Source organism: Antennarius striatus, chromosome 18, assembly GCF_040054535.1.
Source record: "Antennarius striatus isolate MH-2024 chromosome 18, ASM4005453v1, whole genome shotgun sequence".
Classification (NCBI taxonomy): Eukaryota; Metazoa; Chordata; class Actinopteri; order Lophiiformes; family Antennariidae; genus Antennarius; species Antennarius striatus.
Genome location: NC_090793.1, coordinates 12,569,190 through 12,593,869, shown reverse-complemented (window position 1 = coordinate 12,593,869; position 24,680 = coordinate 12,569,190). Strand labels below are relative to the sequence as shown.

Genomic DNA, 24,680 nt, shown 5'->3' with positions numbered 1-24,680 from the left:
TGTTATGCATGGAATGGACGAATTAAAAACAAGCTTCTCCCAAGTAGGCAGTATACACTCTGTGTTTATGTACATATCATACCAATGAGTATGTGCTGATTCTTACTGCAATTATTGCAAGTACTCCTTAACTGTAATGCACCGCACCCTCCTGTGCATCGACTGATGTCTAATCAGCCCTATCAGCCTCTCTTAATGGCTAATGCTAAGCAGGGTGTGTCAAGCCAGACTAAAAAAAAAAAATCTTCTGAGGTGTCTGGAGATAAACTAGAACATTTTAAAATATTGGATTTCCTTTACATCCCCACATTTGAAATGGCAGGAAAGGTGAGCTCGGTGTAAATGGCAACCTTTCAAGCTTGTGATTCAGTCTCAAAGATGGAAAAAAAAACTTACATCATTTGTTTAGGCAGTAGGAGGAGTAAGATTACAAGTAAAACTAGGGGGGGGGAATCTGTTTCAAACCCACTTTATTGACAGCTTCTTGCCCCCAGTACAACTCATTGCATTTGAAGTGCTGAGCAAGAGGAATAAATATGGCAATAAATATAGTCGTGACTCGACTCTCTGGCCATCTTGAATTCATACTCACTGGAGCTGTCAGACCCTCGTCACAAACACACAAACAAGACTTCACACACAACACTGAACCAAAGTTTTTGTGCTTCCACCTTAAATTACAGTGGTCATGGATGAACATGTACTGATGTGCAACAAGCACATCTTTTAGGAAAGCAAAGCTGTTTCCTTTGCTTAGAATGTGTTCATTTTCTTCCACCGTTCTTTCTTCATGAGTCACTTGGAGATAAAAATAGGAGGGCAGGACTGAGTAGTACATTAACGTCTGACTGACCCACAGTCAACAGAATGGCATAATAGTTTACCATTGGCATGCATTGCCCTCACGTAGGTTTGAAGTACTGAGAAAAAAAAAAATCAAGGCTCAACCAGTGTATCCTTGCTTTTCATGATACATTAATTTCAGAAAAAATGTTGTATTTGATATGGTAATAAATATGTTAATAAACTGATATCAACAAAAGACAATAACATAGCCAATACAGCCAATGTCAATAAGCATTTCAAGTCAACGAGTAACAAAATAAAGGAGAACACAGATTCAAAGAAAAAGTCACATGAATGTCAACAGGTCATCTGGCAAATTCTGAGAAACATCGCACAACCACATTGTTACATGTATGACAGCAGTTGAAGGCAATTGAGAAATGTAATATCGCTGAGATCCAACATGTGCATTGCTTTTATAATACAATACAAAATTGATCTTGTTCACTGTGGCTCATTCTCACTTGCCTGTTATTCTCTAAAACACAATGTTTTGATATTATTTTTATTCTTGGTTAATTTAGAGTCGTTAGAAATAAATTTGTTAGTACTTTGTTAATATATATAATGGGTAATTAATTAAGATTAGAATAATAGAACCTGGTTTCATTATTGGACATACAAGTTTTTTCCATCCAGAATATTTTTTCTCAGATTATTGTCTTGATATAATTTCTTTTTTCTAGTTACTTTAAAAGTATCTGGTCATTGAAAGGATGGAGCAATCTGGGAAAAAGCATGGATCACCACAAGATGGATGTTACCTTGGCAACTAAAGATGCAGAAACGACTATGTGTTTTTGTGTTGTCTTGTGTGGGTTATTGAAAAATGAGCACATGTATTTTATTGTTCCTCATTTTCATCATGAACTATGTGAAATATTATGCCAACTAGTAAAAGCTTAAAAAATTATCAACAAAATTGTATTAGTGAAGCTGTATAGATTGTAAGGATGGACAGTTTAGAATATTGGTTGTCTAAACATTGTAAGAAAAAAGGGAACTGGGATTACTGTCACTTTCACACACACAACCAACCTTCCCTTTCTCTCTCATAACCTCAGCAGGAAAATCTGAAATCCTACTTGCAATCATTTAGAACATTTTAAAGAGCAACTCTAATGTAGATGTAGCTGCCCTAAAGTACATCATGGACCGTAATTAGCATCATATTTTGCTGTATGCATGCCTACCTTGTTGCTGTTTCCATAACAGAGTAACGGAGAGAAAGAGAAGGGAGTTAAAGCAATCTGTGATTAAGGCAGTCTCATAAATATTGCAGAGAGGTTTTTTGGCTCCAGTTTTGGAGTTCCTGGCTGTTACTGACTGCTTCCTATGCCCACAGATTACAGAGATGTGTGGATCTGAATATCAATGGGCAAAAGAAAATCTGATTACGATGCCAACAATCTTCTATCCATGGAGGTAAAGTTTCCTATCAAAAACAATATGAAGCAGTAATCCTCTTTGGAACATAAGGTCATATTTGGTTTGTGTATCAGTCCTCCACACAATGAATAATCCTTTACAGGGGCCCTAAATAAATACATTTAAAAAAATGCACAGTTCAGAGTAATTTCAGTAAGAAATGAAAGAAAAGTAGTGGCCTACATCTAACTTGTCCACTGAAGTTAGTGCTAGGGGCTTTTTAAGCGGCGTGCAAAGACAAGGATGGACAAGGATCTCATTTATCGTAGCTTAACTCAGTCTCGCTTGAGTTCATTCCAAGATACAGAAAAAAAGCAGATACATACATGTAAGGTGGACATAGGAGACGTGATTCCCACACTCTCTCTGTTCGAGTCCTCCTGATCATTTCTCTTCCTTGCAGCTTGCCCATTAGAAGTTCAAGCAGTGCTTAAATGTGCCAACATGGCAAACCTTAGTACTGTACCCATTACAGCGCTTCCAATTACTGTACTTCAGGCTTCAAGTAATAACTAGATCTTTATCAGAGCTTCACACCACTCAATATACAGTGCAATTACAGTCCCTCAGACCCACTCTTGCATGGAGCGCTTGCAATACAGTATGTGGCGTTGTGTGGTCTTCCTCCTGAACTGGAAAACAGTGTAGAGGAGGACCATCATGCACAGCGCCAGGACACAGGGAATAGCTATGGCCACTGCTTTCTCCGTGCCTCCTGCGCTGTCTAGTTTGATGACAACGTCCACATCACCATTGTCATAGTGGCGTTCCTCTGCCACCGGGGGGCTCCAGTCCCAGTCGGGGTCAGCAGGCAGACCATCACAGCCCATGAAGTCCCTCAGGATGGACCTTGGGTAGCCAGGCTCCACGCGAAGCAGCTGATTGTTGAACTTCCAGTACTCCTTTCCTTTATAAAAGTAAGTGAAGCCTAGAACACAGTAAATGAACTGTAATTATATCATCTCTGCAAAGTAATGTTTGAAGATGTTGTGACAGCCATTATTAGTTTTAAACAGAATTTTTTGAGTCACATTTAGTTCTTTGGAAAACCAGGAAATTGAAGCAGAGCTGCTTGACTCCGATCCCACTGATTGGTTAAACAATCAATAAAGGTGACATACCGTTGTCTTTATCGACAAAAGCCCCCTGTGGAGAGTCCGGGATGCCCTTCCAGATGGTGATGGGTTTGGGATAACCTGGGTCCATGGTCCTCATGTCCTCATTGTATCTCCAGTATCTAAAATAGAGAGAAATGGAGCAGTCAGTCCACAAGTGTATGCAGTCACTGAGCCTCCATCAGACAACTAATCCTACAATCACAATGAGAGATTTGGATTCATTCAGAGAATGAAATGACACAAATCAGATATCATTCACAGAAATCAGTGCATATACCTATAATTCTATACCTATACTCCTTTCAGCACGCCAGCAACTGTGTTTTAAAGAAATGAAAGCTAGTGCAAAGGTAGATCAAAGTTAGTACCTATGCACTAGCTTTGAACTATGGTCAAATCGAGTGCATAGCTTTGACCTATCCTGACGGGTCAAAGCTATGCACTTGTCAGGTACTACCCTGACCTACCCTGGAAATAGGTCAGGGTAAGCTGCGGGATGTCGTAGTCTCTGACTGCCTTGTTTTACATTGCTCCTTGATGGTTTCAGAAAAAAATTGCTGCAATAATCGTTAGATTACAAAATGCATTCTGATGTTCACTGCATTGAGACGTTCTGGAGTTAAAGTCAAGCTTTTTTTTATGCGCATGAGTCAGTGTACATGGTTGCAATTCTATATTGCGTTTTTCTCTCTGTGACTAAACACCAATTATAAATGATCAGTTCAGCCCTGATTAGGGTGCAGAAATGTAGCCACTATCCCTAATATGCTATATAAAGTGCAGTTTACAAAGAGCAATGATTGGCCAAGGGTCATCCGGAAACACAGCCTTGTAAGGTTGTGTGTCATCAGCATTGCTGTGGGAGTTGATGTCATCCAAGTGGCACAGTGTTATCTCCTAAAAGGCCCAAATTGAAAGACTTGGGACCATCACAGTTTACTGCACTTTATATCTTTTAGGGTACTTTCATTCACGCTCAGTCAACATTACGTAATTTGAAATTGAAACCTGTAGAAAATAATTGGTTGGTGCACCATATGAAAGCCTTACACTTTATCAATACAGAGGGTTCTTTTCATAACCGTATTGTACCTTACATCATTTACCCTTTTGAAAAGTTCTGTCTCCATGGTCTGATAGGACCTAAAACTGTACCGATGTTATTATAAAGTATGAGAATTCACACAGTCATTAACTGACTAAAACTAGATTCTCTAAGCTAGAGCATCTACATTACATATCTCTATTTGGAAGGCGTATAACAGAGACAATCTTCAGAACTGTAGGTAACACATCCTTCTGAAAAGCATATTTTACTTAAGCAAATATTCATTAAGAAGTGCTACAGTCAACTAAAAGGTTTACAGATAAGAAGAGAACTCTAGGGTTGTTCCAGTAATTTGCATTGTTGTACCAATTCACATAACCCCTTATTCAACCATATTCATTCATTCATCGTCAGTCCACCACTGCACAGCACAAACACCCACCTAAATAGCAGTGGGGCTTAAAACAATAGGTTCTGCTTCTAGTCAAAGCTAGGTTCTCTTTCTGATCACGTTTTAACAAGTTTATTCTGCTAAAATTTTTAGAGAGCATCATTTCTTAATTATAATGTAGATTTAAAATAAGGAAGAATGATATTAAAGTGAACAATTGACTAAGATCACAACTCAAGAAGATGGCAAATCAGTCATCCAGACTTTCTTTATCTGTCATACCAATGTTTTCCATATATTGTAATATTTGTGTTACTTCGGAATAACTGTGTCCAGAAACATATTTTTTGCTACACAATGTAATCTCCCTCAATTAGCACAGATAAAACGGGGTTGTGAGAGTAGGCAGAGCATCCTGTTTATCATGATGTACAGCAGCAGGTTGAAGGATGACAGTGTCATGACAAAGCATTTTGTCAGCCTTCACCACAGGGTCACCTGACCTTCTGAAGATATGATTTATCACGACAGCTGAACAAACATGTAAGTCACGCTGGCATACCCTCAAAATGTAGGAACATTTTAACCCACAGATAAACAACAGATTCTCTGATTTATCTGTTTTAAAAAGACTCCCTTCTTTTACTCCCGACTGCTGGAATCTAATTAGAGCTGTTGTGAATCAATCAATAGATACACCATAATTCAACATAAATTCAATAACACCCCCCCCCCCCAAAAAAAAGTCAATATCTGATAAAGGATAACAAAGTTTCATGGAAGTAAGCTAATCTATGCTAATACTGAAGATACATTGATCAATAAAAACTACATTATAAGAAAGGAGATTACAAATACTTCAGATTTTATTCATTTGTACGATCTACCCATCAATGTGCTGCACTATGTATTATCTACATGTTATTAAATGTATTACATTTAATAACACAGATTTGTTTCAACAAAGATTTCATCCATCAGTGGTCCGCTGAGTAATTACTGTCAGAGTGTTAAACTTCATAACAGCACCAGCAGTCTGTGCCCACAAACCTGTCTCCTTTGAAGAAGTAGGTTTTGGCGACATCCTCCCACCAGACAGCTGTCTCTATACTCTGAGTAGGCATTCCGCTCCCAAACAGTGAGATGTCCTGAGGGTACGAAGGCTGGAGAGTTGTGTCCTTGAAGACCCAGAAACGGCTTCCTAAAATACACAAAGATCAGAGGCTCTGGGACTTTATCATAAGGATGACCTAAAAATTCACACCTTACTAAAAATCTCCATCTCTGCTCATACAAGCCTTCTGTGGGGATTTTATTTTCTATTTCTACTCGTATGATTTCAAAGGTCAGATATACTGTATCAACTGGCTTTCAAAATTTCTGCACAGCAAAGATGTGTAATATTTGTGTACAAAAGAATAAACAGCAAGATGTAGGGTACTCTGCAGAGACTTGTTTTCAGTTTTATTCAAGCTACGGTTGCATTTAATTTGGTTTGATCATAAGTGCCTAAGGCAGAATAAGAAAAACTGTGGCACTGGTGTATGTGCAGTAAGTAGCTAGACATAAACACACACATGCAATTTACTTCCCCTGAGAGAATAAATAAAGCATGAGCCATTCTTATCTCACTGGGTGACAGATGTCATGTTAATCCGCTTGACGGACGGACAGCTGTACTGGACCTGCATCATGTCTCTCACCACAACTCAAAACAACCTCATAATAAAATATAACTGCTAAATATTTTATTTGTAACATTTCAGGATAATGGTCACAATGGTGTTATGTAATGGGTTTTTTTCCTCATTTGTTTTAACTTGATTCATTCTATTATTGTAAACTAAATGAGGAAAGAATCATTTGATTCAAAAAGTAAAATATAGATTGCATTTCCATCATCTGATTTTCTTTCCTGCATTCTTTATATCCATGTTTATTTGCTACCTCTGCTATGCTTTTGTTGGTGGGTTGCTACATTTCCTGGGATTATAGCAGCATCAGCTGTCCATAATATGGTGTGTTGACCTGGTAGCATCAGAAGGTACTTAGATTGCATTCGATCTACTACAATATAAAGTGAAGAGGTCCACCAATACCAACAAAGTTTTGTAGGAAGTTATTTAGCAGTTCTTGTATAATTAGTGCAAATGAAAAATGCCTCACCATGCAATGTCAAAGAAAGTTATTACAAAGTTCTTTTCCAGCCCAAGTCAATTGTTTTGGAAATCCATCAAGTAGATTTTTGCATAATCACGCTTAAAAACCAACCATCCAACAAAGGAAATATCAACTCATTACTACAGACAGTTGCGATGAATAATAAAAAAAAAATCCTGTTTTTATTACCTTTGAAAAAGACAAACTTCCCTTCACTATTTTCATACACAGCATCTATTTTAGCTGGCAGGCCTTTCCAAAAGTAGTTGATCTGCATGGGGTAGCCAGGGACCACTGAGTTATCCCGCACCCTCCAAAACCACTGGTCCTGCGTGAAGGGACGAGGTATTAAGATTAAAATTAAAACAAGGTATTAAGATTATAATTCAAAACAAAGTCACTTATATTACAGTTATCATCACTGCTATCATGATAAACTGCTGTGACAACCAGCAGCTGGGTTAATCCATGCTGGCGTTCTGCTCTACCTTGAAGACAAAAAGTTCCTTCCGGAGGATAGCCAGGGTGTTGAAGCCTCCGTCACAGATGTTGGGTTTGGAGTTGGGGTTGGAGGGTTTGGCCCCCTGTGGAGGTCGATGGGGTCTAGCATGGCGGTCATGTTTCCGGGGATCTGAGGGAGGGTGGAAACGAGGAGGAGGTACTGTGGGTGGGGGCCTGGTTGGCTGTGGCACTCTGTCTGGTGGACCTAAAGAGATCACAAATATTTCTCCTTTAAGATATCAGAGGTGGGTTTTTCACATAATACAATATATCCCATTGGTCTACAGGGTTGTTCATAACCTCCTTTTAGTTGGATTTACAAGACAAAAAAGGGATTTATTTTTGTCAATCTCTCCACCATCATCATGAGAAACAGCTGAGGTGCTGATGATTTTTAAAAAATTATTACCATAAATTTTCTGGATGCCCTGTAAGTCGTCATGAGGTAGTTTGAAATTCTCCGTATCCATGTACTGGTAGAAAGGAGCCATGATAGCTGTGGGGTCGTTTGAGTGTTCTAGACCAAGGGCGTGACCCAGTTCATGTACCGCAACCAAGAACAAGTCGTTACCTGGAGAGGAACAGAGGGCATTGTGAATATACAAAGAACAAACAGTACAGCACAGGAAGAGAAGAAAACATACAGAACACCAATAAACAGACACTTTAAGTAATACAGAAGGCTATGAGGGACATTACAGGAACACACTTTTTCTTTTTAAATGTACACAATAAAACAGAACACAGCAACAACAACATTATAATAATAACTAGCAGGAACCCGTGGAAATTCCACGATAAAACAATAATATCAGACTTCATACCAAACATTTGAAAACAAACACACACACACACACACACACACACACACACACACACACACACACACACACACACACACACACACACACACACACACACACACACACATTGGCAGTATGGAAAATGATCATTTGGACATGCCGAAAATGAAAATACAGTAAAGATGTAAAGTGAGGGGAGGGTGGTTGGGGTTGGGGTATGGACAATGATTGTGCTTTTGTAACTTTGAGGTATAGCCAGTGATTATTCTTGGGTCATATCATTGGTTTTTATTTAAAAACAACATTTTTGTCCACTGCGGCAGGTCTTAGTTGATTTCTTTTTTTTTGGACAATATTTCCCCTGCTTTAGAAAACACCCGCCTTATATCGCTGTCAAAACTCACGGCTCAAACCGAAACACTACCTGAATCAGGCCACGTCCACACGTAGCTGCATAAGTGTGTCAAACAACACATTTATAAGAAGAACATTTCCGTGAATGGGACTGGGGCGTGTGGAAATTTACGCTGTTCTGGAGGACGACCTCCATCACAGAGTTCTCCCACCAGCAGGCAGCGGATCGTAGTTTGAACTGGTGTCGGCGTGTTTGGCGAGGAACGTGAATGAATGAATAAATCAATAAATATATAAACTTTATGATTCATAAAGAAAGACACAGACGAACAAATATCCAACTGTCAAGCATGTTTATCAACGTGTCTTCGACGTGGAGCTGTTATATGTCAGAAAACAGCCGGTTTTAACTCCGTCCATTCTGTGTCTACTTATAGACACGGGTCACAACACTAACGTTACAGTGGTTTTCATCGCAGGGAGACGACCCCCGGACTGAAAAAGTTTAGGTTGCAGCTTCCACACGACAACACAGACCCAGCTTTATCAAAAAACTTCACTTTGGCCAGCGTTTTTGTCCCGGATATCTGTGTTGTCGTGTGGACGAAAGCCGTAACTGCAAACAAAAAGCCTCGCTGCCCGATGCATGACGCCATATTGTTCATGTGATTCCTTCTGGCAGATGCGCCGTGATTGGTTCGGCGCTTGATTGACAGGTAGTGGGTGGAGTAAAAAAAAGAGTGACAGCGTGAGGTTTTCAAGTGAGCTTATTCAAATATATAAATGGGGAGATAAAATCATCATCATCATCATAATCATTGTTGTTATAATGTGATCATGATGATGACTATCAACAATATTAGGATTATAATATAATTGCTGGGATCTATGCTTTTTTATTCTGTATGTAATTATTGTAGCGCTGATGTGGGACAGCTTGAGCCTATCAATAAAAGCAAGAGGTGAGGATTTAAATAAAAATACACTGTATTGCTTGTCCTTGGCCTTAGCATATGTTATTTTTTGACAATAACCAGGTAATTAATCAACAGTGATAATACCCTTGCAGCCCCATGGTCCCATCATGTCAACATGGAGCAATATATTGCAAGTGAAGATTACTGTAGGTAAATTGCAAAGCATGACCACTTTCCCCCTTTTGCCCTATAAGAGAAAATAAGCCACATGTGAGTCACAGCTCACAGTGGGCAGAGGCAGCCATGCTCACGGTGCTGCCCAAGGCATTAGAGTGCAGTGAAAACATAAACACACACATATAATGCACCTGAACACATACAAATGTTGACATTGCCCCCAAAAAACCATGGACCCAGTTCATGTCATATTACGACAAAGACAGGAAACTGCAGGTCTCCTCAGGACATTTTTGTCCACTCCTGTCAGCAGCACTGCACAGAACAACCACTGACCGCTCTGCCAGCAGCTAAAAGGTTACATCTCCCTTCCCCCATTTATCTCATACAAACCACCCGCCTCCATCTAATAGTAATGCCCCACAAGGACTCCCAAGAGACAGGCCTGAGCTACCATTAGCGTACATGTCAACATGCAACATTTACAATAGCGCTGTTGTAAAAGCCCATTAATGGTTGCACTTCTTTCCAGACACAAAAGCTGAGACAGGAGCTTTCAAAATCAACTTCAGTTCTCCACACAGATAAGCACTGGGACACTGAATGAGGACGAACATGAATTTGACTTGAGAGTCTGAGACAATTACCAGTGGAGAATAACACCGAGGGGGGTGGCAAGCAGTTTTACAGAACAAACAAAATGTGAGCTGTTATGCTCCTCATCCACTAATGGAGGATAAAATGTAAGTACATGGTGCATTATTGGCATTAGTGAAATAGCCTGGTGCTAGTCTGACAACCCAGGAGCTCTGCAGCTCGTAATTAAAGTTTGTGTGCATACACAGCTAAAAACGACATGTTATATCTTTTCTGTGTCCTGCCATAATCAACACTGATAAGGTAGCCCCATGTTGGATGTTACGTGGCATACTGTTATTTGATATAAATTGATTCCAAACAATGTAATGTAATCTTAATATGCAGACATGCCAAATGTGATACAGGTGAAGAAAACTGAGGAAGAAAACTGAGGAGACCTCTCTCAGCATATTTGGTGGTAAATTTTAATTTAAAAAGCCAGATGATTTTTTTTTTATATAACATATGCCGTGTGCCCATATTGCACTGATTTGCTGTCTCCCCACCAAAGCACAATCAGTCTGAAGTATTTTCAGACTTATTGATTTCACTTTGTTGTTTGTTCCAACAAAGTGAAATCAACTTTAGAAATCACAAAGGGGTTACAACATAACAAAAACCCACTGAAGACAGTGTTAGTGCAGTAAAAGCACAACTTAACCGTGCCTACATACTAACATGAATGTGACTGAATGGTAAGAGTAGAGACATACACAGTATGTCTAAACAGAGCTGAGAAGCTACGGAGTGAAAAACATTCTTAAACATAACACAATAGTTACGTATTGAATTATTCCAGGCATGCATTTGATTTAATTTGATCCAAAGGTAATAAAGTAATCACTCCTATATTTTGACTGTATGACACAACACAACATAACATGACAGCTATAAATAACATATATCACATGTATGACATAACACAACGTGATGTCATGTGATGCGACTGATTATACATTATAAACTGCTTTCAATGTAACGTTAAATAACATGACGCAACGTGATGACAAAGAGAAATACAAAACAACACAGTCAGAAAGTGAACAGCCACAATCATGTGTCAGCAACCAGTGTCTTAAAATATCCTGTCATCTAAAGAGGTTATGATATGAAGTCCTGACAGATGGGATGATGAGTCTTTACAGAGCACAGCTTAATCAAAGACATCTCTGCACTCTTTGTTTTTGGATAAGCGTCCCCATCTCTGCTCTGTGATACTATCTCCATCATATTATCCTCCTGACTGGCCATCTGTATTTCCAGATTCCTTCCCATGAGTCCTTATCTGCCTTTCTTCTGTCTGTTTCTCAGTGCTTTAGTCACTCACTACCTCACAGCTATTTAATTCTTTACTTTCCTGCAGTTGACAATCTTCCTTTATCTACTTTCTTTGCTAAATTCTTTCTTTAGTAATTTCCTTTTCGCTCTACTGTTGCTTCTTGCTTTTGTTTTCCTCACTTTTTAATATAGGGGCTGTTTGTAACTTTGTCTCACCATTTACCACTTTCACACTTTCACAAGCTTCAGGTCTACACCCACCCTGTCTTTCACTTACCATCATGGTTGGGGTTCCCGAGGGTCCAGGGCTCGTCTGAATCGAAGTGTGTATCCCCTCCTATGCCTGGGCCTGGGAAGTAGGCGTGGGCGAGGAATCCCCCCTCACCGTCAAAGGGTGAGCTATCGCCATGAAAACCAGAAGCAAAGATGATGGTGATGTCGACGTCGCGCTTGCCTGTCTCCAGCGCGCTGTATGGAACAGCCTCAAAGCGTAGAGGAGTCACACCCTGCCACACGTCAAACGCCCGTCGGATGGCATCGTGAGTCTCTCTGGCACCCACCTTTGGAGTAACATTTTTTATGCTGTAGAAAGTACAAAAAAAACATAAGTTAATTAAGGGGCTGATGAGTGGCTATGAGGCTGAGAAAATTCCCTTCAGGGTTTCGTTTATATACTGTTTTCATAGCAGTGAATGGCTCGCTAGGGGCAAGAAGCGAGGTACCCTCCGGATGCGGGGCGACTATTTATCCATCCATCCACCTATCCATTATTATGAAGACAATCTAACCTTAATTGTTATCTTAAACTTTGATTTTTAGACCTTTTCATACAAGGAGTCTTCATTCTCCATGCTGTTCAGCTCAAATTGGTTTATCTTATGAGAAGAAAAGAATAATTTTTTTTAAAAATGAGATGACCATAACTGTCTCGTCTCCAGCCGCTTATCCACCTTGTGGGCCACGGGTGTTGCAGGAGCCTATAACAACAGGGGGAGACGGGATACACCCCAGATACCGCCAGCACATCTCAGGGCCACTATTTCAAATTCACTAACATAATTCTGTAGAAATGCAGATAAAGGACATACTACATCAAGTCCACGCCTCAGTATCTCATTACTTTCAAATGAATATTTTTACGTTTCAAAATTAAGAAGACACTAAAAGAAAAGTTGCACTTGACACAACTATTTCAAGCCCAGCAGCTTTTACTGAACTTTGAACACAGCAGTCGTTATCAGTCCCTGGCAGGCAGAGAGGAATGGGAAATCTTCCTCTCTCTGCACTCATTTCCATGAATACAGTGCAGTCAGCAGTAGCACTGGCTCAGCACTGATTGACATTCCGTTAGGAGGTGGCTCATCAATTCACATTTGCAAAGGAAGGAAGGAAGGATTTGAATAAATTGACAGTGTTATCGTCTATTAATTCTGTGACCTGTCAATTTGCAGTTGTACCAGAGACACGTTTGACTCTTCTCCTATTAAAAGCAGGGGCTTAATCAGGCGAGATAAGATGAGAGTTTGAATATTTCTGCTGAGATTAGGGACAATTTAAACGCTGATTTTTAAACAATTTCATACAGGGAAGCTTCAATAATCTCCATGCTATTCAGCTCAAATTAGTTTGTCTTATGAAAAGAAAAGCATTAATGGAATAAAAACATCTCTTTTTTTGATTGGCAAGCTATTTATACACTGCAAAGTAAACATTCTAACAGTACATATGGGTATGTGTTAATTTGGATGTGTGATGTTGGCTATATTTTTGTGTGCACGCCCCCACACATGTGATGTATTTGCACAGTATCTATGACAACACAGAACATGTGATCCCGGGTGGTTAAAGAGGAAGAGAGAGGAGAGGAAGGAGAGCTGCGAAAATTAACACTGGCACATCTAAACCTTATAATAAGAGCAAAAGTGAATAGTCACCATGACAACTGCCTCCACTATCTCTCACCTGTAGGTGATGTGCGTACGCTGCCACTTTTGTCCTGTCAGCGCATATCTCCTCTTCCGTGACCTCAAGCCACTTTTTAATTTGTCTGGAACACCACAGCGAGGCTTTTGCATCCAACTAAAAAGAAGAGAAGAGAAGAGAAGAGAAGAGAAGAGAAGAGAAGAGAAGAGAAGAGAAGAGAAGAGAAGAGAAGAGAAGAGAAGAGAAGAGAAGAGAAGAGAAGAACAGATTTAATGTAAATATAAAATGGATGGAAAACATCATCACTAGACAACAAACATGAAGCACTGAAGAGAACTCAGCAGTTCTCTTCCTGACAAGTGCCATATAATTTCAGCAAGAAATGAGGAAAATAGCTATTTCTCAGTACAGCCATTAATAAAAAAAATGTAAGAAGGAGAGGAAATCAAGAGTTTCATCCTTTCTCACTCATACCACGTCAGGTTATCACAAGTACAAAAGACTCACAATAGGTAAGCAAAGCGTTAATTCTCACCTCAGCGTGATATCACTGCACCATCAAGCAAAACAAGAAGAAGGAGAAGCGTTAAAACGTTCACCTGAAGGTTGTTTCAGTGACGGGAATAAAACTGACATGTCTATTTGTTTTCTTCACAAACTCATTCAAATATTAAGGGCACTTCTGTGGAAATCATGAATGAATGATTGTGAGACATTCAAACAACCCAAGCGAACATGCGTGACACCTAACCTTGTGTTTATACAGGCATGTCTATGGCATGTTAGCATACTCACTCCTTGGTCTTCTCATCCAGTGTCCCGGTGACATTGAGACCATAGACGTGCTGCATGGCAGCAATGGCTGAGTGCATGGTACGGGCTGAGCGCAGGACTGACATTCCTGGTTCTGTACGAGGAAGGTATCCGTACCTTTGTAGCCATCCCTAGATGAGGAATAGGGAGAAAGATTTTTGAAAAACCTATAACCTTAATTTGCATCAAGAACTTTTCATTTGTATTTTTGGTTTTGTTTGTTTGTTTGGATGAAAAATTAATTAAACTCCTGCTAGAATAAACCAGCATTGGCCAGGTTGCAGAACATCAAAAAGGAAGGTCTTTAAAAAAATTATAGAACAGTATTCTCTTTGTGTCCACTTGTTAGTTTTCAACATGAACTTAAATTTCAAATTTTGTGTTGTCGCATTCACGTGTATTCTGTTCTATTCTGTTTTTTGGTATCGGGCCATCTCATTTAAACATCACAGATATTGCTTCACTGCAGTGCTTGACTACCTTGCTCAAGGGCACGGCAAAAGCAGCAGTTTAATGATTCCTCATTAAAGGATTCTTGTTCTAGTTTTCCCAATAAGAAGCAATGCCCATCATAAAAATCAATAAGAATATGGCAAAGCGCCATTCCATCTACTTTTGAAAAAGAGATACTGTTGCCGCTGTCCCTTTTTTAAATTTCACAATAATGAATAGAGATCAACCAAGAGCAAGCAGCTCTGGTTGTATTTATATTTTATGCCAGACGTTCAGAAGCTTTAATGAAGTACACTTTGTAAAATAGTCTATCCTGCAATGCCTAAGCTTGCTCACAGGCTCACGGGACACCAGTTCAACTGCACTTGCATTTGAATCCTATCCTGTGACCTTACACAGCGTGCCTTACAGCTTTGGGTCAGACTACATTAACCAGCTTTAGCCCTGCCTCCTGCCATCCCACAGAAGGAGAGAGGTGAGGCCGGCCATCCAGGGGTCACCGTCAGACTCAGTCCTTAAGCTAAGGTGGCAGTGTTATCCACAGCCGTCCACATGCCATCCAGCTGCCTCACCATCACTGCACAGCCAATGACATGCATTCCAACCAGCTAATCTGACTTGCTCTCCTCAGTCCATCCCTCCTCTCCTGCCTGTATCGCACTTTCTGCTGAGCCAAATGCTTTGTTTATCCCTTTGTCTACTCTTGTGTGGGTGTGTATATTGTGTCTGTTAGAATCTCACAGACAAAATGTACTGAGCAGCCAAAAAAAGATTACTATTGTAAATGTGTTCGCTAGTCATCCACAGGATATTTCCATCAGAGTAGGGGGAGATGAGTTGAAGTGAGACGAAAATCACATCAGTCACTGAGGTACAAGACAACAAATCCTATTATGCAACTTGTTCCTGTAAACATTTCTCCTCCAACACTAAGATGCTGCAAAAGCTTTTCTGACTTCACGTTGGCCTGTCAAAAAAAATGCATTCCAAAGACATCATGATGCTGTAGGCATCTATGTATGTAGTTCAATCATATCATGACATTTGGCATTAGTGGACTAGATCAGTACAGCTCAAGGCCCGCAGTGCCATATAATGAGCCCTTCCAATACATTGCACTCCACAAATGAGGATTGCTCCATATTTTCGCGGTCGAGCGCATAATCTCTCCAAATGCTTAATTTTTTTTTTCTTTTTTCTTGCGTTATGTTTCCCACGGATCGCGTGGACAGTCTCTATAGAGGTTGTTTGTTCTCACCCCGGATCAGATGATGTGGAGGAGAGAGCGCGCTCCTATGTGAGAACCAGGAAAGGCAGGCCATTCATCTTACCTCAACGTTGAAATGATACTGCTCTCCGGACACGGCACACGAAATCCAAAGCAGAAGATGCGAGCAGAATGCTGCCGCGTAAAAGCAATCCAATGATTTTCTTTTACAAGAGGATTCTAAGGTCATAATGACCTGTTTTTCCCCAAGTGTTTATTAGAAGAAGCCGCCCGTCTGCTGTGGCTCTTGTGTCAAATGAAAATCATCAGGCGAAGCGGTTTAAGGCAGCACTCGGATGAAAACGGGTGGTGGTGGGGGGGAAGAGAAAAGGGCCACGCGTTTTTATAAAAATCCCGATGGTGGCATAAAATGTTCCTATGTCAAGGAGCGATAACGCAGCATGTTAAACCCACTCCTCTCGCCATTCTTATTTACATCGGGGGGCTACATCTGACCAGCAGCATCAATGGCTACATACAGGACTCCGTTTGCGGAAGATCGGCTCCCTCCCTCCCGACTCGACGCCTGCGCTTTGATTTCTCACACCGAGCACCGCCGCTCGGCAGCATCAGGAGAGCTGCCCTACAGAGAGCATGAGTAATGAAATACCGCTCTTCAGAACTGTCTGTGCTTTAGACTTGTGCATCACAAATGTGTCTGATGTGCATTTTTGAAAATCAGCCTCTGCAGCTCAACTGTTAGATCTTAAATTACCTTAATAAAGGTCTTGGCCCACATTATGAGCAGATGTAACCTACATTCCTTTGTTGGTGCATTTATAAACTTGAATTGATTTTTTTTTTTAAATGCGCTTTAAAACCTAAAATAGTTTAAATATAACCTACATCCTGTAGGTTTTGGTTGAAATGGATTTTGGTTGATTTTACCAGCCAAAGACCGTGAACACATTAGATTTATGCACGGAAGCTCGACATGAGCATCATTTAATACTCTAACTTTAAAATGTGTCTCCTAGTTTACCCTGGTGTTGGTGTCTGTCCTGACACAGCAGACGACGATCTGTAGCGCGAAAAGACCCAAAAACGTCAACCTGCCTCAAGCAAAAATGCCACAAGATGGCGATGTTTCATTGAGAAATTTGGCCTCCAGCAGAACTACCAGACCTTTTGAACTTAGGTTTGTTCGAAATTGACATCAGACCACATTTTAGGATCAAATTTTTAACCCTGATTGCCAGCTGTTTACCAGAAGAGAATTATGTTACAGGTTTGGGCATGCAGACCTCCAAATTCGCCGCACTCAGACCTTCATTTTCTGTCCAACTGTTTCATGAACATGTAATCCAATAAAATCTAATCTGAATCTTTTGCTCACAATTTATTCAGATGACCAAGATCACCTGCTGCATAGTACAAGGAGAATCGACTGAGGGATAATTGTCATGGGTGTGGTTTGGACCCAAAAGCAGAATACCAAGAGAGAAGTCCACATTCATAGTTTTTAATAAGTAAAATTCTACAACAGGTAGTCAGAAAAACAGTCAAGATCGAAATCATAGAAACACGCAAAAATCACACAGACACCCAAGAAACCTTGCAGAGTAGGATGAGTCCTAACAATCTGGCCCCAAACTGAGGTCTGGACGCTGAAGTATGGTGGAGCCTAGTGGGAGATGGAATGCAGGTGGCCGCAGCAATACAAGTGGCAGTACATGTACATGGATACATCTATTTTCAAAGGCTTGCCCATACTTATACCTCAACTGGGCAACATTGGTGCATCTGTATGTGTTTATAAACATTCACAAGTCTTTTGATTTTTCTTATGGCTTTCATTCATTGCAATTAGTTTTGTAATTTTTCACATCTTGTGCTCTATAAATAATTGCAATATTTGTTGCTATTCTATGCATACAACACCACACATAAGTCTTTCCCACACCAAACTAAAATGGCTAAATTACATTTCCAACTTATAAACATGGGGAATTACTTCAATTACTGATGACTGCACACAACGTGTTCCAATAATTTGAAACAGGATGTGACTGGTTGAGAGTTGGGAAAAGAATTCCTATTGGATTAAAGCACATTTACTCATTTACTTTTAGGTTTTCACCGTGTAACTCAGGCTGCCATGGTGACTGCATGCTCTGGCAGGTGAACACGGATCAGAGTCAAAAGACCAGGAGCCTCATCAGGAGATGTAAAATACAGTAAAATAATACATGCACCTATTTTGTTACGTATAAATCAAACTGTGTATATGTGAGTGTGTGCATGCACGAGAGTGGGGGAGGAGTATGAATGTCCATTGACACATAGCCTATAAATATTTGTCCTTAGCTACTTTGGAGACAGTGAGATGTGAGGCAATCACATTTGAATTAATCTTACTCAGTTGAAAGTTGACAGTGCTTTGGATGCTTGAGGCTTCCAGCCATTCTACTGAAGACAGGATCTTACAAAGCCATTATTAAAGTAACTTCAGTCACAGTCTGATCTTACGAAACAGAGATATGACATCTGTGACAAGTTCCCAAAATAGTGGCAAGTGCTGCTGGAATTAAATAATTGACTTTTATATGTTTTACTTGATATGTGTTTTAGTGCAAATATGACTTGATAAAACTCACGGTTTAGTAGCTCTATGGAAGGTGCTGAAACTCTTTGCAGTAATTTTCTTTGTATTACTGGTTTACTTGTGCAATAATTTAATGATGAGCTACAGAGAGAAGCCAAGTGTTAACTTGAGTTCAGGAGCAAAACATTTAGCAGAAGAAAAAGGAGAAAGTAACAAAATAAATAACAAAATGAAGCTTTCTTCTTTTAATATTTTTATCTCAATTGATATTCAATTTCTCAGTTGAAGTCATAATGATCCCCCCACCTATATATTTGAATAAGCTCACTTGAAAACCTCACAATATCATGTTTTAACTCCCCCCACTACCACCCAACCACGGCGCATCTGACAGGAGGAATCACGTGAACAATATGGTGTAAGGCATCGGGCAGCAAGACTTTGTTGCGGTTACGCCTTTTGTCCACATGAAAATGCAGATATCTGGGGTGAAAATGATGGCGAAAGTGAAGCTTTTTGAAAACGCCGGGGTGTGTTGTCATTTGGATGATGTAACTGAAACTTTTTCTATTCGGGGGGCGTCTCCCTGCGACGAAAACTGCTGTGACATCAATGCGTGTGACCCGTGTGTACATGTACACACAGAATGGACAGAGTTAAAACCGGCTATTTTCTGATGTATAACAGCTTCACATTGAAGGCACGTTGATAAACATGCTTGACAGTTGGATATCTTTCTATATTCTTTCTTTATGAGTCATAAAGTTAATATATTTATTCATTCATTCATTCATTCACGTTCCTCACCAAAGACACTGATGCCAGTTCTGGGTCAGACCGGGATGTGCTGCCTGCTGGTGCGCTTAGTTTATAATACCAATACATTTGTTTTCATATGTTTAGTATGAAGTCTGATGTTATTGTTAATCCTTGAATTTCCACTGGTTCCCAATAGTAATAATTATAATAATAGTAATAAATGAGATTCCGCACTGCTTCAGCCCAGCTTATATTCTGTTGATAGATGTTAATTTTTAATTCTTCATATGTTTTAATAGTGAGATGTATTCCGCTGAAATGCAGCACATGTGATTGACACCATGTCATTGGCTATGCTCATCTTACCCACTTCTGCATGACATACTAAACAGAAATGCTTTTGTTGTTGTTGTGAGCGAGAGGGGGTTGGTAGTTATCCATGTGTGCTTTTAAAAGTGTACCGGGATGTTGCCATCCATCTGGACCCCATCATGCACATCAGACAGCAGACCTTCAGTGCATCAAATCAACTCCTGTCATGGCCACATGATCGTTCCACCTCACTGAACCACATAATCAGACTCCCTGTGTAAACATTCTCCTTTCAGAAATTGTGTCTTGTATTGAATATGACTCTGATATATGAGCAGTGTTGATTAACACATAGCCAAAATGTTCCCATGCAGAATGTACCAGAGATGTAGCTCAAAGGTAGAGCGCATGCTTTGCCTGTACTGTATGTTGCTCCAGGGTCAATCCCTGGCATCTGCTGCCATACGGGGGCACAAGCCAGTGTCAACTGTTGGCCCGTCCCAAGGCCAGAAAAATGCAGAGAGTTGCAGCAGGAAGGGCATTAAAAACTTTGTCAAACAAATACGCCCGTTCATCTACTAGTAAAATGGAAAAAGATTACATGCTTCGGCAAACCCTGGTGGGAAAAGACAAAAGTAATTTTTTTTTCCTCTCAGGTGCTGAAGAGCAGTACCTAGTGAACATAACAGAAGGAAAAAGTGATGACATTTCAAGGTTGCACATGTTTTTTCATTGCAAGCCATTGTCTCTCATCTCTTTCCACACTCACTTCTCTGATTGTTTTCTCTCGCACTGCTTTCTGTTTTTGGATGACAGACAGCTGTGGAGGATTATAAGCAAGCTTCAGGACAGAAGTGGACCAATGTAAAACCAGTACATCTATCTTGCTGTAATACATTTCATAATAACAGACATCGACCAGCAGTGTAGCAATTGGTAGGTGGTGAAATCCCAAGGTGATTTCTTCTTTCTCTTTTTCGTCGTCACATAAACGTCTATTCAGTTTTGTATGTAAAAAAAACCCTTCAAATTAAAACCGTTAAAAATCAACCCCAGAGTCAATTTTAAATGAATGATTCTGAAGTGAAGCTGAAACAAGTTCAATATTTGATCTCACTTAATCCTCTTTTTGAGATTTAGACCATTTCAAATGCATTATTTTGTCATCGTGTAATGATGCTCTTGCAGTTACTATTTTCCCCTTGAATTACTGGAATGATAGAAGCCATGATTTTGTTTTCTATTTCCCAATTACAGTACCCAAATGAGTCAAACTGACAGTTGCATCATATCCCCAAATATGACAATAGCTGAAATTTTAGCTGCACATTAGGTAACTTCTCCTCAAGGAAAATGGTCATAATATCGCCCAACACAATAATGGCAGAACAGCTGAAGACAACTTGCTGAGCCATTAGGCAGCAGTAATGAAATAAACACTGCTGTGAAAAATGATTTCTATCACTCTTGTCCTCATGGAGTCTGATGTTTTACAATAACAAACACATTTAAGCAGCTTGACATCCGATTAGTCAGCCCTGATCAGACAGATACCGTGTCAACAGTCCAGACGTCTTATGTGCTTCATCCCAAAGAAAAAAGATAATGGGGATGGCCTCTCAAAGATGCATGTCAACAAATAAATAATAGTGAACTGACAGTAATGAGTCAAACTTAATGAACAATTAGTTTAATGCCTACTTTTTCTCTGACTTTCTACAACTAAGTCGTCTTCTCCTTTCAGCTTTTCCCTTCAGGGGTCGCCACAGCGAATCAGTTGCCTCCATCTAACCCGGTCTTCTGCATCCCCTTCTCTCACACCAACTACCTTCATGTCCTCTTTCACTACATCCATAAACCTCCTCTTTGGTCTTCCTCTCGGCTTCCTGACTGGCAGTTCAAATCTCAGCATCCTTCTACCAATATATTCACTATCTCTCCTCTGGACATGTCCAAACCATCTCAGTCTGGCCTCTCTGACTTTATCTCCAAAAATCTCTAACATGTGCTGTCCCTCTGATGTACTCATTCCTGATCCTATCCATCCTGGTCACTCATAAAGAGAACCTCAGCATCTTCAACTCTGCTACCTCCAGCTCTGCCTCCTGTCTTTTCCTCAGTGACACTGTCTCTAGACCAAACAACATCGCTGGTCTCACCACAGTTTTGTTCACCTTTCCTTTCATTTTAGCTGAAACTCTTCTATCACACATCACACCTGACACTTTTCTCCACCCGTTCCATCCTGCCTGTACATGGTTCTTCACCTCTTTTCCATACTCTCCATTACTCTGGACTGTTGACCCTAAGTACTTAATATCCGCCACCTTCTTGATCTCTTCTCCCTGTAACCTCACTCTTCCACTTGGGTCCCTCTCATACACACACATGTACTCTGTCTTACTGCGGCTAACCTTCATTCCTCTCCTTTCCAGGACAAACCTCCACCTTTCTAGCTTCTCCTCCACCTGTTCCCTGCTCTCACTACAGATCACAATGTCATCTGCAAACATCATAGTCCATGGAGATTCCTGTCTAACCTTGTATGTCAGCCTGTCCATCACCATAGCGAACAAGAAGGGGCTCAGAGCTGATCCCTGATGTAGTCCCACCTCCACCTTGAACTCCTCTGTCACACCTACACCACACCTCCCCACTGTCTTACAGTCCTCATACATGTCCTGCACCGCTCTAACATACTTCTCTGCCACTCCAGACTTCCTCATACAATACCACAGTTTCTCTCTGGGCACCCTGTCATAAGCTTTCTCCAGATCTACAAAAACACAATGCAGCTCCCTCTGGCCTTCTCTGTACTTCTCTATCAACATTCTCAAAGAAAATACTGCATCTGTAGTACTCTTTTTTGGTATGAAACCATACTGCTGCTCACAAATGTTCACTTCTGCCCTTAGTCTAGCTTCAAATACTCTTTCCCATAACTTCATTGTATGGCTTATCAGCTTCATTCCTCTGTAGTTGCCAAAACTCTGCACATCTCCCTTGTTCTTAAAAATAGGCACCAGCACTCTTCTCCATTCCTCAGGCATCTTCTCTATCTAAGATCCTGTTGAACAACCCAGTCAGAAACTCTACTGCCACCTCTCCTAGACACTTCCATACCTCCACAGAAATATCATCAGGACCGAGTTCCTTTCCAATCTTCATCCTCTTCAATGCCCTCCTATCTTCATCCTGACTAATCTTTGCTACTTCCTGGCCCACAACAGTCACCTCTTCTAGTTGTTGTTCTCTCTCATTTTCCTCATTTATCAACTCTTAAAAGTACTCTTTCCATCTTCCCATCACACTACTGGCACCTGTCAATAGACAATTTGTGACTTTACTGCAGATCTGCTCAGCATTAAAAACAGTTAAAAACATCCATATTTCCATATTTTAAATAATTGAAAAATATTATTATTAATATTTGAGTCTATGCTGGCGTCATGCTCGGAGTGTCCCCCACCTCTCGCCTGCAAGTCAGCTAGAATAGGCTCCAGCAATCACCCGTGCCCTGCAATAAGCGTAACAAGCGGTAGAAATGAATGAATGACTGAATGAATATTTTTGAGTCCATCGAGCACCTCCTAGTGAGGCATGTCAAATCCCAACTTTGTGTTTATGTTAAAGCTAGACTATATGGATTTAGAGTAAGACTCACTTTGTATCTGAAACGATTGCAACACATGGGCTGCTTCAATAAATGTCTTGGTCGTAATTTTTTTTTTTTCTCAAATCAGAGCATATAATTTCCAGATTTTTCTATGTTACAATATTTGTTTCTGTCCAACAAATTTTGTAAAAACTACATAAATGATAAGAAGAATAAGAATAAGAATAGTTGTTCCTGTAGAGTTGTGGCATGTTCTAATGTGTGTACCCATCCTGTGTGCGTGACTATTCCCTTAATAACACTGACAGTCTCTACAATCCTGTGCTTTTTTCTCCTGCAGAACATCAGTACTACCTCTGGCCTACCTGAGCAGTTGCAGAGACGCATCTGTCCTCCCTCCTGCTGACGTCACAGCAGCCAGAAGTGTGTCTTTGCGCTATAAGAGCCCTGAGTTTGGAGTTGTCCGAGGAGGAGGAGGAGCTGTCAAAGTTTTCCAGTGGAGGAAAAGTGTTTTAGTCAGGAAAAATAACTTCAAGATTTACTAGTTTGGATAAGGCGGAATTATATCTTTCCGTTGCTATGGAATGACACCTTCTCGGCAGGAGCTTCAAACGCACGATGGCAACCCGATTCGTGAAAGGAGTCGTTCTTACCTCTCTGCTCCGCCTGTGCTGCTGCGTTCTGGCGGAAAGGAAAGGTATGTCAGGGGCAACATGTACCGTACGTGGCTGGGCTGGAACGCGTGGCGGGCTTTGGCTTTTCTGGAGAAAAGACTAGACTAGAGAAAATCTCAAAAAGAGAAAATCAGAGCGCACAGAAAGCCGCGGAGAAAGTTGATTCAGCGTGGGAGAAAAGTTTCCCCCTGGCTCTATTGCCCCCCCACCCCACCCCACCCCACCCCACACCCCCGAAAAGTGGTGAAAGCTTCAGACTCCGGTGAAGTCTTTCGTTACGTATCAGTAACATACTCAATCATTGATGAAAGTAGTGATCGATCATTTATAAAAAAAAACCTGCGTAAAAGCCAGTCTGTGCCACGTGGTGACGTTTGGAATGATATTTAAGTTCGAAAATCCGGACAACAGTTCATGATGATGATGATGATGATGATGATGATGATGCTGAAGGGGCGGGATTTTGATTAAGCAATTTACGTACAATAATTTCTATTTCCTTAACATTTGTGTGTCATTCCTCTGCATTTAAAAAAAAAAAAAAAAAAAAAAGTTGTGTGAGCAGTGTGGTGTGACTGATTTGTCTTTTATGCCTCCTGCGGTGTGTGTGTGTGTGATCTGGTTGTAGGTAAATTTAGACTCAAAAATTAGGACGATG

The 24,680-nt window shown here is 40.4% G+C and overlaps 2 protein-coding genes across 4 annotated transcripts in view; one reads left to right on the top strand and one right to left on the bottom strand.

Annotated features, from left to right (window-relative positions):
- Window positions 1-23,812, bottom strand: mmp16b (matrix metallopeptidase 16b (membrane-inserted)). 3 transcript variants are annotated; one of them, XM_068341678.1, is made up of 11 exons: window positions 23,714-23,812; window positions 14,379-14,527; window positions 14,119-14,133; window positions 13,623-13,739; window positions 11,938-12,242; window positions 7,902-8,063; window positions 7,480-7,697; window positions 7,181-7,319; window positions 5,882-6,032; window positions 3,396-3,511; window positions 1-3,202 (listed from the first exon to the last, which is right to left on the bottom strand). In XM_068341678.1, the coding sequence occupies exons 2-11, from the start codon at window positions 14,480-14,482 to the stop codon at window positions 2,841-2,843; spliced, it is 1,689 nt and encodes a 562-aa protein (XP_068197779.1). In that variant the 5' UTR covers window positions 14,483-14,527; window positions 23,714-23,812; the 3' UTR covers window positions 1-2,840. The 3 variants fall into 3 exon arrangements, with proteins under 3 accessions (XP_068197779.1, XP_068197777.1, XP_068197778.1); XM_068341676.1 differs by lacking the exon at window positions 23,714-23,812 and adding an exon at window positions 16,181-16,575; XM_068341677.1 differs by lacking the exons at window positions 14,119-14,133; window positions 23,714-23,812 and adding an exon at window positions 16,181-16,575.
- Window positions 23,809-24,680, top strand: part of egfra (epidermal growth factor receptor a (erythroblastic leukemia viral (v-erb-b) oncogene homolog, avian)) — a 35,421-nt gene continuing 34,549 nt past the window's right edge. The window contains exon 1 of the mRNA XM_068341675.1: window positions 23,809-24,045. Within this exon, the coding sequence (XP_068197776.1) occupies window positions 23,967-24,045 (79 nt within the window). The 5' untranslated portion in view covers window positions 23,809-23,966. The remainder of the gene's footprint in view (window positions 24,046-24,680) is intronic.